At 45.4% G+C, this 16,877-nt stretch overlaps 1 protein-coding gene across 1 annotated transcript; it reads right to left on the bottom strand.

Annotated features, from left to right (window-relative positions):
* Positions 1 to 279: 279 nt before the first annotated feature.
* On the bottom strand, positions 280 to 13,712 carry Pabpc1 (poly(A) binding protein cytoplasmic 1). Its single transcript, XM_028884489.2, has 15 exons — positions 13,054 to 13,712; positions 10,682 to 10,875; positions 10,377 to 10,492; positions 8,209 to 8,348; positions 6,127 to 6,221; positions 5,701 to 5,838; positions 5,426 to 5,521; positions 3,993 to 4,265; positions 3,766 to 3,856; positions 3,336 to 3,446; positions 3,082 to 3,236; positions 2,572 to 2,656; positions 2,162 to 2,292; positions 1,583 to 1,675; positions 280 to 717 (listed from the first exon to the last, which is right to left on the bottom strand). The coding sequence occupies exons 1-14, from the start codon at positions 13,244 to 13,246 to the stop codon at positions 1,583 to 1,585; spliced, it is 1,911 nt and encodes a 636-aa protein (XP_028740322.1). The 5' UTR covers positions 13,247 to 13,712; the 3' UTR covers positions 280 to 717.
* Between the last annotated feature and the right edge of the window lie 3,165 nt (positions 13,713 to 16,877).

The following is a 16,877-nucleotide window of genomic DNA, read 5'->3' on the forward strand; positions in this document are numbered from 1 at the left end:
ACTAAATAAAACACACTAGTATTGTCAGAGTAGCACACACCTAACAAACCCAACTTCTGGAGGCTAAGGTTGGCCTGACTTACACAGCAAGATCTTGTCTAAAGCCAACACACACACACACACACACACACACACACACACACACACACACACACACACGAGAACAGCTCACATTTTACAGAACTGGTAGCTGCTTCCACCTCTGCACTATTAAGCCAGCAGCCCCTGCTACAAATGCCTACGGCCAAGAGAACCAAAGAAAATAAAAGCATAACCATCCACTGTTGAAGGAATTTTTATTAAAGCAAGAATTTTATAATCCAAATTACGTTTCCTTGCTCAGTCATCAGTTCTGCCACTTAAAGCAGAACCGACATCCCAAGCTATTCCACAGTAAAGAATTACAAAATTAAAGAAAGGAATGCTTTAAATTTTTGTACTTTGCTGAAAATTCTTTTCCCAGGGTCTATAAAACATTAATTTGTTTTTATATTTTACTATTTTTTTGTATTTTTTGTTGTTTTAGGTCAAGTAATCTAGGACTAGCATTGTTGCTAGACCTGGCATTTGCTCGGTACATAAGGTTCAAAGTTTCCTTTCCTTTTTTTATTTATTTTATATTTTGCAATGTTTTTTTTCATAATATTTAAATTTTTCGATGTTTAGATATTTTTTCTTCGGTGAAGCACGAGTTTCTTTTCGTGGTCCCTGATCAATCTGTAAATGTAAAAAAAGACCAATAGTAACACGTAATTAAAGGCCTTTACAGAATCCTGTAAGTCAGTAGGCTGCCTGTTTTTACTGGCACACAGCCATACCCACTCTCTAACATCAGAAACAACACAGCCCACAAACCCAGGGCTCTAGTAATTTTTAGAAAGGGTCTGCCAAACTGTAGTCTTAACCTCACTGGACTCACCAAGCAACATGGTTTCCTGGTGGTGGGATAGAGGCCCCAAAAAAAAAACCACCGAGTCCATCATCCAATAAAATAAGCATAATTGAGGGGCAAGAGAGATGGCTCAGCAGCTAAGAGCACTGTCTGCTCTTCCAGAGGACCCAGGTTCAACACCCAGCACCCACATGGCAGCTCACAACTGTCTGTAACTCCAGTTCTAGGGGACCCAATATCCTCACACACGTAAGTGCAGGCAAAACCCCAATGCACATAAAATAAGTAATTTTTTTTTTAAAGGCATTACTTGCCAGGTGGTGGCGGCGCAGGCCTTTAATCCCAGTACTTGGGAGGCAGAGCCAGGTGGATCTCTGTGAGTTCGAGGCCAGCCTGGTCTACAGAGCGAGATCCAGGACAGGCACCAAAACTACAGAGAAACCTTGTCTCGAGAAAAAAAAAGGGGGGGGGGGCTTATGTGTGAAAGCCAACTTCAGTTACAGGCCATTTCATACAATTTACTGTGCAAAACAAGTGTTGACTTAAAATACTGGTCAGTAGCAGACAGAGGAGCCCCTCTAACCGTTATGTATCTTCCCTCTGAAAAACAACTAACATACTTATTTAGGTGTAAAGTAAATCTTTGGTATAGATGGGCAAGGCTGGCAAGGAGACAGAAGAAGAACTCACTTAAACAGTCGGAACACCAGTGGCACTGTTCACTGCCTTCTGGGCAGCCTCTTTTGCTTGGTGGGCTTGTAGTACAGCTACAGCTTCATCAACCTAGACAAGGGCAAACGTAACTGGCTCAGCAGAGAGTGACCAAAGAATAACTGGTAAATCCGCACCACAGCAGACCTTTAGAGTGGAGTAAGCTCTGAGCAGCAGCAGTTACCACCTGGTCGTAGGAGCTGAGCAAAAGATCTGAGCAAGTTTTACAATCTAGCAATGTGAGCTTTGGGTGAATTAATCAAAATGGAGAAACAAGCACTACAGGTTACCTGAAGGTTGATATCCCTATTTATAAAAGTAACTGCATACACACCATGTAAACGTTCTGCAGAATAAAGCTTTAGAAGAACGAATGCCGCCGGGCGGTGGTGGCGCATGCCTTTAATCCCAGCACTTGGAAGACAGAGGCAGACAGATCTTTCTGAGTTAGAGGTCAGCCTGGTCTACAGAGTGAGAGCCAGGAAAGGTGCAAAGCTACACAGAGAAACCCTGTCTCGAAAAACCCAAAAAAAAAAAGAGAACGAATGCTGAAAGTACCTTTGAGCGGAGAGACTCTGGAGACTCAAGCATGTGAAGTAACTCTGAATTGTCAATCTCCAACAGCATGCCTGTGATTTTACCAGCAAGAGTAGGGTGCATGGCTTGAATAAGAGGAAACAGCCGTTCACCTAGAAACAAAAAACTCTATCAGAAAGCAGTGATGGCCATTATCAGCCTGGGGTTTAGGAACCTCATTAATACACCCGTCTGAACACCATCTGTCACAAGCTAATCACGTGTGGTGGAATCAGTTTCTCAACTGTCAGTATTCATTCCCTTCTTTAATTCAAAGTTGGAGTACCACTTCCCATGAGCTCCCAGTGTGCATTCCTTCCCACTACTGCCCTACGCCACCACATTTAGGTGTGCACTCTGTAAGTGACAGGCCAACAGAGCTAGCTACTTACCCAACATTTGCTTTTGCTCTTGAGGGGGGGCAGATGCCAACATGGAAGCAGTTAAAGGTTCTTGACCTTGCACATGAACAGCAGGCTAGACATAAAACAAGAAACCTCTTAGCAACCAAGTAATGAAACACAAGGCCACCAGCCATCAATGGGCAATTATAGGAATCTGAGGGAAATACCAGCTGGGGGCTAAGAAATATAGACAATTCCATGACACATCTGCACTTGAGGCACAGCTACATTCTAAAGTCATGTCATCATGTTCTGGTGCCACGATTAGGGAAAAGGTGACATCTAAACCAATATAACTGAACATTCCTTCACATATTCCTTGCATCCATGTCAAACCAAAACACTACACATTAACTCAGAGACCGCTGGCTGCTTTCTAGTCCTAACAACTCTTCACATAAAAGCAACAGTAAGAAAGATGGTCCTGGACCATGCAGCTGACATCACCTTTGATTTTAGCTAAGCACCACGCCCCTACAAAAGATGATGAAATCCCACCTGTTGCATGGTAACTTGTGGCTGTGCATTAAGATGTTGCTGGGGATTGCGGACTCCCGCAGCATACTTGTACTGGGGAACGGTGCGGACAGCAGGAGCGGCTGCAGCAGCAGCAGCCGCAGGACGTGGACCCATGGTCTGTGTTGAAGTGTTAGCTAAGAAAAGACAAAATAGTTTAGTATCGCGCACTTCAAACTGGAGATCAAAGTTTTCTTTTCTTTTTTTTTTTTTTTACAGAAAGGGTTAGGACTCACCAACACGCTGTGTTGACATGACTCGTGGAACCTGTGAGGAAGCTGGTCTCATAGTACTAAATGGTGGTCTAGGAGCAGCTGGGCGGATAGCACCGGGCATGTTCTGGAATGCTGTATTTAACAGTAACACATGAACTGAGAAACTCACCAAGCGAAAGGTGATGATTTTCTAGGGCTGAGCTGTGAAGCTACAGTCACCAAGGCAAATGAGAACTTGGAGCAAATCCCCAAATTTTTATCTCGGGAAATCAAACCTACCCACTGAAGATCTCTCAACCATAAATTATCAAGAGCAATTTACCACTGTAACAGGACAAATTTGCCTCACAGACGGTATACTGAACCCACAGCTTAGCAGACGGTAGGTTACGTGTTCTATCTGAGCTACACCCCCAGGCTCCAATCCCAGTCATAACTAAAAGAGGCTTACGATGAGGTCTGGCACCCTGAGCAGTCCAGCGAGGACTTGGTCTTAGTTGAGCAATTTGGCTAGGAGGATAGTATGCAGCACGGTTCTGAGTCTGTGGAAAGAAGTCCGTGGGCTTTAGTGGGGCAGCCCTCCACAAGACACACCAATGTCTATTCTCACAACAGCTCCCCCCACCACACCTGCCATTCCAATTCCATCTAACGACTGAGTGCTTTCTTATCACATACCTGGGGGATAGCTGCCATGAAATACCCTGAAGGCGGTGCTGGCTGGTAGGGGTTGATCACCGGGTTGGGCACAGCCCGCACACTTGCCATTCTCTGCATATACTGGTTAGTGAGGTGAGCCTGGCGCTCTTCTTTGCGCTGAGCTAAAGCTACATAGAGTGGCTTCGTGGCCACAATTCTGCCATTCATCTCCGTAACTGCTTTAGTGGCTTCTTCAGGGGAAGAGAAACACACAAACCCAAATCCTTTGCTGCGACCACCCTCCATCATAACCTATAAAGGAGAATGGAAAATTTAGTGCAGTGGTACAATAAACCACAGAACTGTCATTTACAGTCTAAGTCACTGAACCAAGTAATCCTGTTAGTGCCAGGAACTCCTGTATCAACTGAGTTCTTCCTTACAGTTAGTACTTGGGACATCCTAACATGCATTACTGCAGGCAACATAACATAACATGCATCACTGCAGGCAAGCACTACAGCTAGAAGAGGGAGCTGCACACAGCGACTTTCCAGGGTGCAGACATGTGACATTAGAACCTGTTATTTGTGATAGCAGAGACATAAAGCAGACAATTGAGAACAGAAACACAAGGCAGATGAACACCACACAGACACACCAGTGCAAACTACATTTGAAAGACAAGACTACTGCTCCTCGCTTTCCTGACCAATCTGCTGGAGTAGAAGATGCCCAGAACCGTCTCCATCTAAAGACATCACCACCAGAACTGCTGTCTGTCCAGTGTAGGAAAGAAAGCCTAGACTAACGAGTGCATTTTCTGACCAGAGAACAAAGGACCTTTGCCATCTTACTCATCCTTTTGAGCCACTTGGCAAACATGGTTTTGTTTTATTAAAACAAATGATATCCTGGAGTTTAACTTGCCAGCCCCTCTCATCCCCAGAAGATATTGTATATCCCTCCCATATAGTAGCATACGAAATTCAATTCAAACAACTTTCGGGCACCACCACAATCTAATCCTAGGAAGCACATGCAAAGCAACTACTGCCTTCTTTGTAACCATCCACTGTGCCTCTAAATGTTTCTGACAAACCCTAGTCAATGGAGTATCTGAGAAATTGGAATAGAGCCCACTGAATCCATTTTTTTTCTTTGCACTCTACTCTGAACCCAGCAAAACTTACTCTGCAAGGTAGTTTTAAACCATGGACAGTAGGTAGAACACCCACAGCAGAGGTTTCTAAACCAAAACTTTTGGAATTTTGTTAGAGATTACAGAATCCTACTGTTTTGTAATCTCTGATTTCAAGTTAAAGGTAAATTTTCTACTGGGTGGAAGATGACTACCCAGAATGATAACTAATGACTAACAGATGATACTGCTGTTAGTAATTAGTAACATAGCCACATTATTCAAGGCCTCCCATCTTATTTCAGTAATAAAATATGGCATATGCTCTTACCTTTGCACTAGTGATTGTACCAAATGGAGAAAATTCTTTCCGGAGACGTTCATCATCAATACCGTCATCAAGATTTTTCACATAAAGGTTAACCCCCTGGAAAGAAAAGACAACTCAAGAGGGGTAGGAAGCCCCTGTGGGACCTAAGCATATTCCTATTACTTTAGTTTCTTCTTTTCCCTCTCAAACTCTCAGTTACCTGGCAGTAACTGAAATGAACGTAAAATAGGTTTCCTCATCCCTGTCTTAGTTTGCTTGTTCAAGTAAAAATGAACCTGGTATCTGGTGATCCTATCTTGCTTCATCTGTTCAAATTTGCGCTTAAGTTCCGTCTGCCGTTCCACTTTTTTCTGAGCTCGACCAACATAAATCTGTTTCCCGTTGAGCTCCTTGCCATTCATCTCATCCACAGCCTTACAGAAACCAAAGGAAACTCAGTTACTTGTAAATCTCATTAACAAGGAAAGTTTATCCAATTGCTAACATTAAAGATAGACCCGCCTCCCCAAATCTCCAGGTTTGAGGGCACTATACACTCCCAACTCTCCAGGTTTGAGGGCACTATACACTCCCAACTCTAACACATAAAGTGCAAATAATGGATTGTAATATGTAGTGTTGGCATAAACTTATACATACATGTAAATTTCAACAAGAGGAACAACTTTGTATACTCCTTTGACAGAATTATTCAGACTTACTTTCTGTGCATCTTCATGCCTTTCAAAGCTTACAAATCCAAATCCTTTGGATTTTCCACTTTCATCAGTCATTACTTTCACACTTAAGGCAGGCCCTGAAAAAGTGAATAAAAACTAGTCCACAATTAATGTACACACTTCAAATCTTAACATAAAACAGCCACAGAGGAAAAACCCCAGGCCTTCCAAGCTGTAAGATTTTTATAAGTTCTCCTCATAGATGCTTTCTATATATATCATACACACCTGAAAATTCTTACATCGAGATGTCTTACAAACATATCCAAGTTTTTGTTCTTAGCTCAGTAGAATAGCCCTTTAAGTAACCAATTTGATTTTTCTTGCTCAGAATTAAGAATAAACTTGAAAAGCCTTTCTTTGGTCATCTGCTTTTGAAAGTGAGTGGAGGAATAAATACTAGACCCCGAGGCAGAAAACAACTGAATTACTGAAGAGGGTTTTCCAAAGACAAGGTTCCCCTGCGCCTGTGTGGAGGAGACCACAGCAGGTGATGCAAAAATCTCTACTACGTAAGAACTGGGAACGGTGGTTTCAGTGAGAACAGCCCTCACAGGCTCATACAACTGAATCCTTGGTCCTCAGTTAGTAGAGCTTTGAAAAGGACTACGAGATGTGTTGCTGGGGGTGGGCTTTGAGGTTTCAAAAGGCCCACACCATTCCAGCTGGCTAAGAGCCTTGTGGTTGTTGTTTAACATGTCACTCTCGGCTGCTGCTCCGGAATCCTGCCTGCCTGCCTGCCGCCATGCTCCCTGTAGTGAGGGCCAAGGACTGACCCACATTGTAAGCCCAATTAACCTGCCTCGGTCAGAGTTCTAGTGCAGCAATAGAAAAGTAACTAACAGTGGTCAACTCAGGGTGTGGGAGAGTAATTAAAAACCAGCTCAAACTTAGCAAGTGGGAGGCAGAAGATGGTTGATCTCTACAAGTTCAAGGCCAACCTGGTCTACACAGTGACCTAAGCAAACAAACAAAAAGGTTTTGATTTTGAAACATTCAGATACAAGATAGATAAGATAGCTGTAACTCAAGAGAAACTTTGCCGGGCGGTGGTGGTGCACGCCTTTAATCCCAGCACTTGGGAGGCAGAGCCAGGCGGATCTCTGTGAGTTCGAGGCCAGCCTGGGCTACCAAGTGAGTTCCAGGAAAGGCGCAAAGCTACACAGAGAAACCCTGTGAATCTTGAATAAGGTACAAAACTTGACTGTTATTTATCTCATGTCAAATAACTAATCTTGGTACAAAATAAAAATTGTCTGTTCAGAAGAGGATTCAGCCAGCATGCCTTATGCCTTTAGCCCCAGCTCAGAGGTAGGTAGAGGTGTAAGGTGCAGGGCAGCCAGAGCCACAGAAGTGAGACCTTGTCTTTAAAAAGAACCAACATAAACAAGCTCAGGTTGGCCTTACAATGTTATTAAATGCACTAATTACCATTTGAAGAACTGAACAACAACAAAATGTAAGCCCATTCTTAAATTCAAAGAGACAGCACCAAGTCACCCAGAGTTCTCATTTCCTCATTGTTTACTCCTGTTCTGAAAGTAAGGCTGGTTTTTGTACTTCCTTATTTTGAAATCTGAGCTGGGTTTTCTGTAACCCAGCCCACCTTCAACTCCTAATCCCCTGCCCCCTTCCTGTTATGTTGGGATTATAGGTGTGCATCACTCACGCCTGGTTGAATTTACTTTGAAAAGATCTTCCAAGTAGTTATGATGGAAGAATCTAGATCTCTGAAAAACATTCTTTGAAATTACTCAAACATGTTACTAACACTAACCAAAAGGGGCCGGCTTTTCCATTCTATAACTAGAGATCACATTTTAGTCCAGCCTTACCCACACTGTCCTACAACTCTAAGACGGTCTGTATTAAAAGTCTCTTCATGCAGCAAACAGTCTACTCAGTCGGCTTTCATTAAACTTTAAGCTGCATAGCATTCCACTTGTATGTTGCTGTTGAGCAGTGGACTTTAGCTTAAAGCATTTTAAATACTTTCAGTCAAGTATTAGTCATTCAACTTCAGGCAACTACTTTAGGTGTAAAGATTTAACTTGGACACATTACCAAACTTGCCAAAGAGATCCTTAAGGCGCTCATCATCCATGTCCTCTCCAAAGTTCTTGATGTAAACGTTGGTGAATTCCTTTGCCCTTGCTCCAAGTTCTGCTTCTCGTTCCTTCCGAGACTTAAACCGTCCAACAAACCTGAGAAAATGTCAGCACTTGAACATCAGGCTGCTTCAGAAAGAGTACCACAAAATAAAAACGTCTCCACTGAAAATACCACAATGTCTCTGTAACTAACTATGATTAAAATGGAATAGTTTTCTTCCAATGCACATTTTGATCCAGTTAACCCAGGGTTAAAAGGTTCACTCCTGTCAACAGAAGTTAACTGTTTAGTGCCAAGGAAGAGACCTACATAAATGCCCTCCTCATTGTTTCACAGTGGTCCTACCATTGTGCCATCTCCTTAAAAAGAAATGTTCAAGTCTCTCTACTAACACAACAGCCTGGCCTAACTGCATTATTAACCAAAAACATAACAAAACCTCAATTCTTCCCTAATATTAACTGCATGATATACAACATATACACCATACCAGCTTCTATAACCCCACACAAATAAAATGACATCAAGGCGTCTTGTTCTCAGTTCAACAACCCATAACATGGAGATTTGTCTTTATCCTCAAAAGCTTCCTCCAAGTTATTTGAAGAACCTCAGTGGGAGAACATTTCATTGTAGACACACACAACTTTCTGTTCTCCCAAGTAGTGCTTTATACCAACAAACTGCTTCCCAGAATGGTGCCTCATTCTGCACCTAAAATCGGCAATTATTCAGTCTTCACCTGGATCCTGCCAATGCAGACATTCTTTTAATTTTTACTCAAGCACTGCTATCAAGTTTTCCACTGTGATAAAAGTTGAGTAACCTCTTGGGGCACAAGTGTCTTGGATTTCCCAATTTGTAGGCTTTACTGACTGAGCACCTCTATCTGAAAATCTGATTTGTCATGCTGATGCTTTAAAAAGGCTGGATTGCAGAGAACACTTGGACTTCAGATTTCTACATTTGGGATCAGCGTTTCTTTCACTTTAAAAACTACTCCATCTGGGCAGTGGTGGGGTCCACTTTTAATCCCAGCACTTGGGAGGCAGAGGCTGGTGGGTCTCATGTTTCTCAGGAGCAGGTTTATAGGTATATGCTACTACACTAGGCTGATCTAGTTCCTAAATTTGCATGATCTGACGGTCATTTTCATGCCATTGCAGTCTAAAAATCAAGAACTCATTCTCACCGGGTGGTGGTGGCACACGCCTTTAATCCCACTGCACTCAGGAAGCAGAGGCAGAGTTTGAGGTCTACAGAGTGAGTTCCAGGACAGACAGGGCTACACAGAAACCCTGTCTCCAAAAAACAAAAAGAAAACTCACTCACTTACTACATGCCTTATATAATAGCCCAATTCTCACAGATCAAGAATTCTTTCAGATTAGTTTTCAGTGTTACAAGTCTGTAACTCTTTAAAAGTTTTATTTCAGGAAAGATCAATCACACACACACACCCCCCCATAACACCAGAATGAGCTGACTTCACACCACTGAGTATGTACAGTCAGATAGCTCACTCACTGTCTTAAGGCACCTATAATTAAATTACTTTGGTTAGTTTCCCCAAATGTGAACCCGGCCAATGAATGAGTTCCTTACTAAGGTTGCATGGATTCCCTGTTCAACACTGCACTCATATGACCAAATCCTCATTCACCTGGTTCAATTTAGGTTTGAATGTTGGGTGACATTATTGAATATTAATGATTATGAAACCTGGCAAATGTGGTTTAGTGCTTTTGCTACATCATATTTTGGTGGCTTTTTGAGACTTTCTTATGCAGCCTAGCTGGGCTGGCCTTAAAACTCAGATCCTTCTGTCGCCATCTCTCAAGTGATGACATTATAGCTAGCTGTATCTTTCTCTCTTGTTTTTTGTTTTTGTTTTTTTAAAGACTTGAGCCTATGCAGCTTAGACTGTCCTAAATCAGGTCCCACACAGTTAAGAGATCTACCTGTCTCTAACCACCCTCACCCCCAGTGCTGGGATTAAAGGCGTGCCACCATGTCTAGCTCCAGCTAGCTGTATCTTAGGACCAAAAACCTATTACTTTTCAAACTGATGTGGAACTATTAAAAACAGACTGAACATGTTCACTAAAAGTTATACGTACACTTTACGGTCATTTAGAAGCATCCCATTCATTTTTTCAATAGCTCTTTCAGCTGCTTCCTGTGTTTCAAAATGTACAAATCCGTAGCCTTTGGAACCATTTTCATCACAAACCACCTGGGGAAAAAAAGTACACGCTCACTTTTTATTATCACTCGATATTGTTTTTCTACTCTAGAAATGTTAGCCACCTAATCCTGGCTATTTCCGAAATAAACACAGACATTAACAGCCATCACAGATGTCACTCCAAAAACTAAAAGTAGCTCAACATTACAAATACTGACCAGTCACATCTTTGCTTACCTTACATGAAAGGATGTTACCAAATGCAGAAAACGTATCATACAGTGCTTTATTATCAATGGATTTGTCCAAATTTTTAATGAATATGTTGCCTACTCCACTTTTGCGAAGTGATGGATCACGCTGAGACCACATGATGCGTACTGGCTTGCCCTTTATCACATCAAAATTCATGGTGTCCAAAGCACGCTCCGCTGTGAGAAAGACATGTCCAGAGTAAATATCACTAGCCTTTCATAAGCTGCTTTATTTTTGGATAGTTATGCTTCACATAAAAAAAATCTACTCTACAATTAATTTTGAGGACCCTAAAAAGATTGAATTATGTATACTTGTATTGTGCAAGAATTGCTGAAGTTGAAACTTTTTTTGAAAGGCCTCTCTACATATCCCTGGCTAGCCTGGATCTCAGAGATCCACCCACATCTGCCTCATGTACTGGAATTAAAGTGTGTACCACTACACCTGTCTTAAATGGAAAAATATTACCACCAGTCCTTAGAGAAGGAACAGTTCACTTGCATCCCTGACACAAATTTCAGATTTCTCACTAACAACTGTAAGATTATTGACAGGACAAGTCTTTTAGCTTTCCTTTGGTGATAAGGTCTCACTGCATAGCTCTTGCTTTTGATGTGGCCCAGGCTGGCCATGAACTTAAGAGACAAACCCAGGTGCTGTAACAGAACAGAAACCACCATGTCCAGCTCTCTAGCCACTTTTTGTAAATGAAAGTTCCAGTTCCTAGAATATAAAGATAATCAGCAGCCAGCTCACTATCAATTGGCCACACCTCCTCAGCTTCCCTGGTCCTGCTGACTTTGCTTGAGCCTGACAGTTTTTTTTAATGAGTCACCTCTCCCTATTAAGCTTAAAACTGCTCACTTACAGAACCCTGTCCATCACTGTAATACATAAGAAAATACTGTAAAAAGGGAAAAGCTGGTCAAAAACCCAGCTATCTGTAAAGATGGTATACTGAACATACAGACACAAAATGTCAGAATGAGAGGCAAGATTCTGAGCAGTTGTAATATTTGCTCCACTGGCATAAACTATATAACCATGGCAACTTGAACTTCTCATATCCTGGGACATTTAAAAACTGGATTTTCTGGATTTTATGACAGTCTTTCAAGTTACAGTCAAGTACTCTTAGTTACCTTCCCTTATCTTACACCCTCGTGCTGATTCCGGCCCAGGGCTGGAATCTGCAGTTCAGGCTCACACCTTCTGGCTGTCATTCAACATGCTGCTCACCCCAAATCTCAGGACCAGCTTTAACCAACCGAATGAACTTTAGCTGACTCCAGTCTTTCCTATTAAAATAAAATCTCAAGAGAAAAGCTGACTTCTGGAATTCAACTGATCTACATTTAACCTAACTGCTTATCAGGCCATAAACCTTATCAGATTCTTAGAATTTTTGTTTCAGTGAACTGTCAAATTTCAGAAGAATATAAACTCAATCAGTTGTTTGTGCTCAATCATCCCCCAAGATTCATGGATATCCTGAACCACTTAAAAGAAAAAAGAGAGAAACTTTCATCACTCGGATGCTACTAATTCAGCATAACTCACTCGGTCACATGTTGCTCTAACATTTACAACCAAAACTAGTCAACATGTTTTTTAAAATTCATAACCACAGGTGCTATTTTAGAAATAATGAGGTATGTATACATTAACTAACACTTCTATTAAACTAAGACCTAACTAATTTGGTTGAAATGAGGTAAGGTGTTCTAGAGAGCTGTCTTCCACATCCCCTCCTCCACTTCGCGGTTACAGACAGAAACCCACTTCATCTAGGGAAAACCCTGGGCAAGTGCACATGGCACAAGGTGCCTTTCCCGGTCCGCCGGCCAGGGGTAAGCCATTAGGAATGGACTCACGACCCTAAGGACCACCACCAGGCACCACCTAACAACTTTCTTCTAAAGCCTTGGGCTCCCCCCAGCGACTGGGCCACCGGCAGGAACAGGCCTCGGGCCTGTGAGGTTACAGGGTTCAACACGTGGTATTTTCCCCAACACGGAATCGCACTTCCTCCCCAGCCGGGTGCCGGGCCGGGCCGAGCATGGCCTGGCGCCTCCACCCACCGCGCCGGGAGGGGGCTCGGAAGCCCCAACCTCGCAGCCTGTGGCGGGAGCGCGGGGAAGGCAGGCGATCGCAACCCACCCTCCCGGCGCGTCATCGCCCTAAAGTTTGAGAGCGACCGAGGGCGAGAAAATGGTCGCGGCGGAGGAGGAAGTGCCGGCCCGCGAGGGGCTGCCGCGCCGTGCCCTCCCGCCCCCTCGCCCGGCCCGCTAGGCCCGCCGCCCCGGCCGCATGGCCGCCCGCCCGCCCGCCGCCCTCGGCCTGCCGCTCACCGTCCGCCGGCTGCTGGAAGTTCACGTACGCGTAGCCCAAGGAGCGGCGGGTGATCATGTCCCTGCAGACCCGGATGGAGAGGATGGGCCCGGCCGGGCTGAACTTCTCGTAGAGCATCGCCTCGGTCACGTCGGGGTGCAGGTCCCCCACGTAGAGGGAGGCCATGGGGTAGCTGGGGGCGCTGGGGTTCATCTCGGCACGGCTGCCCGCGGGGCCGCAGGCCGCGACCTTTCCCGTGAGAGGAGGAGAGCGAGTGCGGGGCCGGGGGACGGAGCCGGGGGGAGGGGAGCGGGGGCGAGCGCAGAGGGACAAAATTCAACCGGAATCGACGCGTACTCAACGGCCGTGGAACCGGGGGAGCGAGGCTGGCGGTGCTGGGTCCGGGCGGCAGGAAGGCCTCGATCTCTGGGTTCCTGCTTGGAGCTGCGGGGCCGCGGGCGGGCGGGTCGGTCTCGGCTGCTTCACCGGGTTATTTTATAAAAGAGGAAGAAAAAAAATAAAGTCTCCGGCGGGGGAGACGCGGATTTTTTGTAAATTTTTTTTTGGGTTTTTTCAAAGGATTTTTTAGATTTTTTTTGGATTTTTTAATAATAAATGTGTGTTCCGAGCCCGGAGCACACACTCCGCACTCTCAGCACTAACCGCCGGGGAGAAGGGGAAGCACCGCCTCCTGCACCCTCTACTTATACCCCCCGCCGTACTCGCCCCGCCCACGCGCGTCTGACGCCAGGGCCCTACGCGAGCGACGGCGCCGGAGGAGGCGGAGGAAAGAGCGGAGGGAGAGGTGGCGGCGGCCGCGGCTGCTGCGGGCCTGGGGGTGGGGGCCGAGGCGGGGCGGGGCTTCTGCGCACGCGCCGCGGCCGGGGGAAGGGCGGGGCAGCCGGTGGGCGGTCCCGGCGCGGCCGCTGGCCCCGCCCCCCGAGCACACGCCCCGCCCCCGCCCGGAGGAGCGTTAACCCGTCAGCGCGGCGGGTGGGCGGTGCGCGGGGCTTCCGGGTTCCTCGGCGCCAACCGCCCCCCACGTGCGCCACTCGCCGCGGCCTCTTCCCGCCGCGTCGCGGGTTCTCCCTCGCTAGCCCCCCCCCCCCCCCCCCCCCCCCGAGCGGCGCCGGACACGGGTGGACGGACGGGCGTGAGCCTCTGCAGGCCGGGTTTCCGAGATGTGCGCGGAGGGAGGCAGGGTAGCTGCCCCGGTCTCCTACCCGGACCGCACTACGAGTCCCAGCGGGCAGCGCCGCCACGCGCGTGGGCCGCGGAAGCGGTGCCTGTCGGGAGCTGGAGTTCTCAACGGCCGCGGGCTCGCTGACCTCCACCGGACCCCAACCGTCCCCGGCGTGACCCGGCACGGGTCCGCGGCGCCGACCGCGGGGGAGGGGAGGGAGGGAGGGCGGCGGCTGTTGCAATCACCGAGCCGCTTTCTTTGCAGTGGATGGAAAACGGGACTCGAGCAAAATGAATTTTCTTTCCCCTTAAAGTCTGCGTTTCTCACAGTTACTCGTATCTGTCGCTCTTAACCAAACAAACCTGACAGAGTGAGGATTAGTCAAAATCCGGAGAAGCCGGCTTAGCCCTGCGAGCTGGCCACGCCTTCAACACGGCCCTGGGGAGGCTAGGGCAGGCAGATCTGAGTTCAGGGCCAGCCTAGTCTACACAGCCAGGGCCAGGCCAGCCAGGGGGTGGGTTTGATGTAAATGAGTGATAGCCACAAAATATGTCGACTCGTAGAAATAACATTACACCAACACAAAAACTCCACTTGAGCAAATCTTTGCAGTGTTTGAAGTCCTATATAAACGTCCTTTGTGTGTGAAGTGAAGCAAATAGTACTAACTTAACCTCCCGGTCCCAGAAGTTAAATGACTGCTGGACACACTAGCCTATTGCCTAGTATAGATTAGTTATAGATATTTTCATTTACTTAGAATTTGTTATTTACCTAGAATTTGTATTGGTTGAAGATAATAGTTTTGAAAAACATGTTGCTGTGTACTTTACAAATGAGTACAATTGCTGGGCGGTGGTGGCACACGCCTTTAATCCCAGCACTTGGGAAGCAGAGCCAGGCGGATCTCTGAGCTCAAGGAAAGGCACAAAGTGGTGGCGCACGCCTTTAATCCCAGCACTTGGGAGGCAGAGCCAGGCGGATCTCTGAGTTCAAGGAAAGGCACAAAGTGGTGGCGCACGCCTTTAATCCCAGCACTTGGGAGGCAGAGCCAGGCGGATCTCTGAGTTCAAGGAAAGGCACAAAGTGGTGGCGCACGCCTTTAATCCCAGCACTTGGGAGGCAGAGCCAGGCAGATCTCTGAGTTCAAGGAAAGGCACAAAGCTACACAGAGAAACCCTGTCTCGAAAAATCAAAAAAAAAAAAGTACAATTTAGGGCTGTTCTTTAGGAAGACATCTATTACTATCCAATATAAATCTGTTCAATTTACTAGGAATCGAGTTAAAACAGTCCATCAGAAAACCACCATTCAGGCCAGGCCGTGATGGTTCACGCCTTTAATCCCAGAACTGGGGAGGCAGACAGCTGAATCTCAGATTTTGAGGCCAGCCTGATGTACAGAGCTAATTCCAGGACAGGCAGGGGTACACACAGAAACCCCGTCTAGGAAAAAAAACAAAAACAAAAACAAAAAAAAACAAAAAGAACCTATTAAAATGTTTCAAAAGATCAAATGTTTTTGATCTTAGCCATTCTGACAGGTGTAAGGTGGTATTTCAGAGACGTTTTGATTTGCATTTCTCTGATGATTAAGGATCATTAAGGATCATTTCTTTAAATGTCTTTCAGCCACTTGAGATTCTTCTTTTAAGAATTCTCTTTAGCTCTTTAGCCCATTTTTTAACTGGATTGTCCAGTATTTTGATGTCTAGTTTCTTGAGTTCTTTATATACTGTGGAGATCAGTCCTCTGTCAGATGTGGGGTTGGTGAAGATCTTTTCCCATTCTGTTGGCTGTCTTTTTGTCTTATTGATTGTGTCCTTTGCGCTACAAAAGCTTCTCAGTTTCAGGAGGTCCCATTATTAATTGTTGTTCTCAGTGTCTGTGCTGCTGGTGTTATATTTAGGAAGTGATCTCCTGTGCCAATGCATTCAAGAGTGCTTCCAACTTTCTCTTCTATCAACTTGGCACCAAGACTTAAAATCATGTATAATCACTACCTTTGCCTGTTTTTAACATACTGTATTAGGGTTCTCTAGAGTCACAGAACTTACGGCATAAATCTCTCTATATAAATATATGCTTATATATGTATATATACATATGGGAATTTATTGGAATGACTTAGCCTCTTCAGTCTGACAATGGCTAGTTATGAATGGAAAGTCCAAGAATCTAGAAGCTGCTCAGTTCCTCAAGGCTGGGTGTCTCAGCCGGACTGCTGGGATCTTGAAGAAGGAATGGATGGGCTGACAGAGGTGAGGGCAAGCAGGCAAAGAACACCCTTTCCTTCTTCCACTGTCCTTGTATTATAACAGAAGGGGTGGTCCAGACTAAAGGTGTGCCTTCCAGCCTCAGCGTCTGGATTAAAGACTTGTGTTGTCCAGCCTCGATGTATGGATTATAGACGTGTGCCATCCAGCTACAAGACCCGGATCAAAGGCATGGTATGTTGTCTTCCTGCCTTAAGAACTTTATCACAAGTGTGCCCTCCATTTCTGGATTATAGTTAATTCCAGATATAGTCATGTTGACAACCAGGAATAGCCATCACACATACCCTCTTGGAAAATGAGATTATCTTTTAAAAAGTGTGTGTGCTTGTGTATGTGAGTGTATGGCATGTGTAGGAAGGTGTTCACAGAGGCACCCTAGAGCT

This window comes from Peromyscus leucopus, chromosome 20 (genome assembly GCF_004664715.2).
Source record: "Peromyscus leucopus breed LL Stock chromosome 20, UCI_PerLeu_2.1, whole genome shotgun sequence".
Lineage (NCBI taxonomy): Eukaryota > Metazoa > Chordata > Mammalia > Rodentia > Cricetidae > Peromyscus > Peromyscus leucopus.

What these genes read in the sequence shown, in the direction of transcription:
- Pabpc1 (XM_028884489.2), bottom strand. Translation starts at nt 13,246, where the DNA reads ATGAACCCCAGCGCCCCCAGCTACCCCATGGCCTCCCTCTACGTGGGG. An exon ending in GTAACATCCTTTCATGTAAG is followed by an intron (nt 10,493 to 10,681) that starts GTAAGCAAAGAT and finishes TTTTTTCCCCAG; the next exon opens with GTGGTTTGTGATGAAAATGG. An exon ending in GGCATGAAGATGCACAGAAA is followed by an intron (nt 5,839 to 6,126) that starts GTAAGTCTGAAT and finishes GGTTTCTGTAAG; the next exon opens with GCTGTGGATGAGATGAATGG.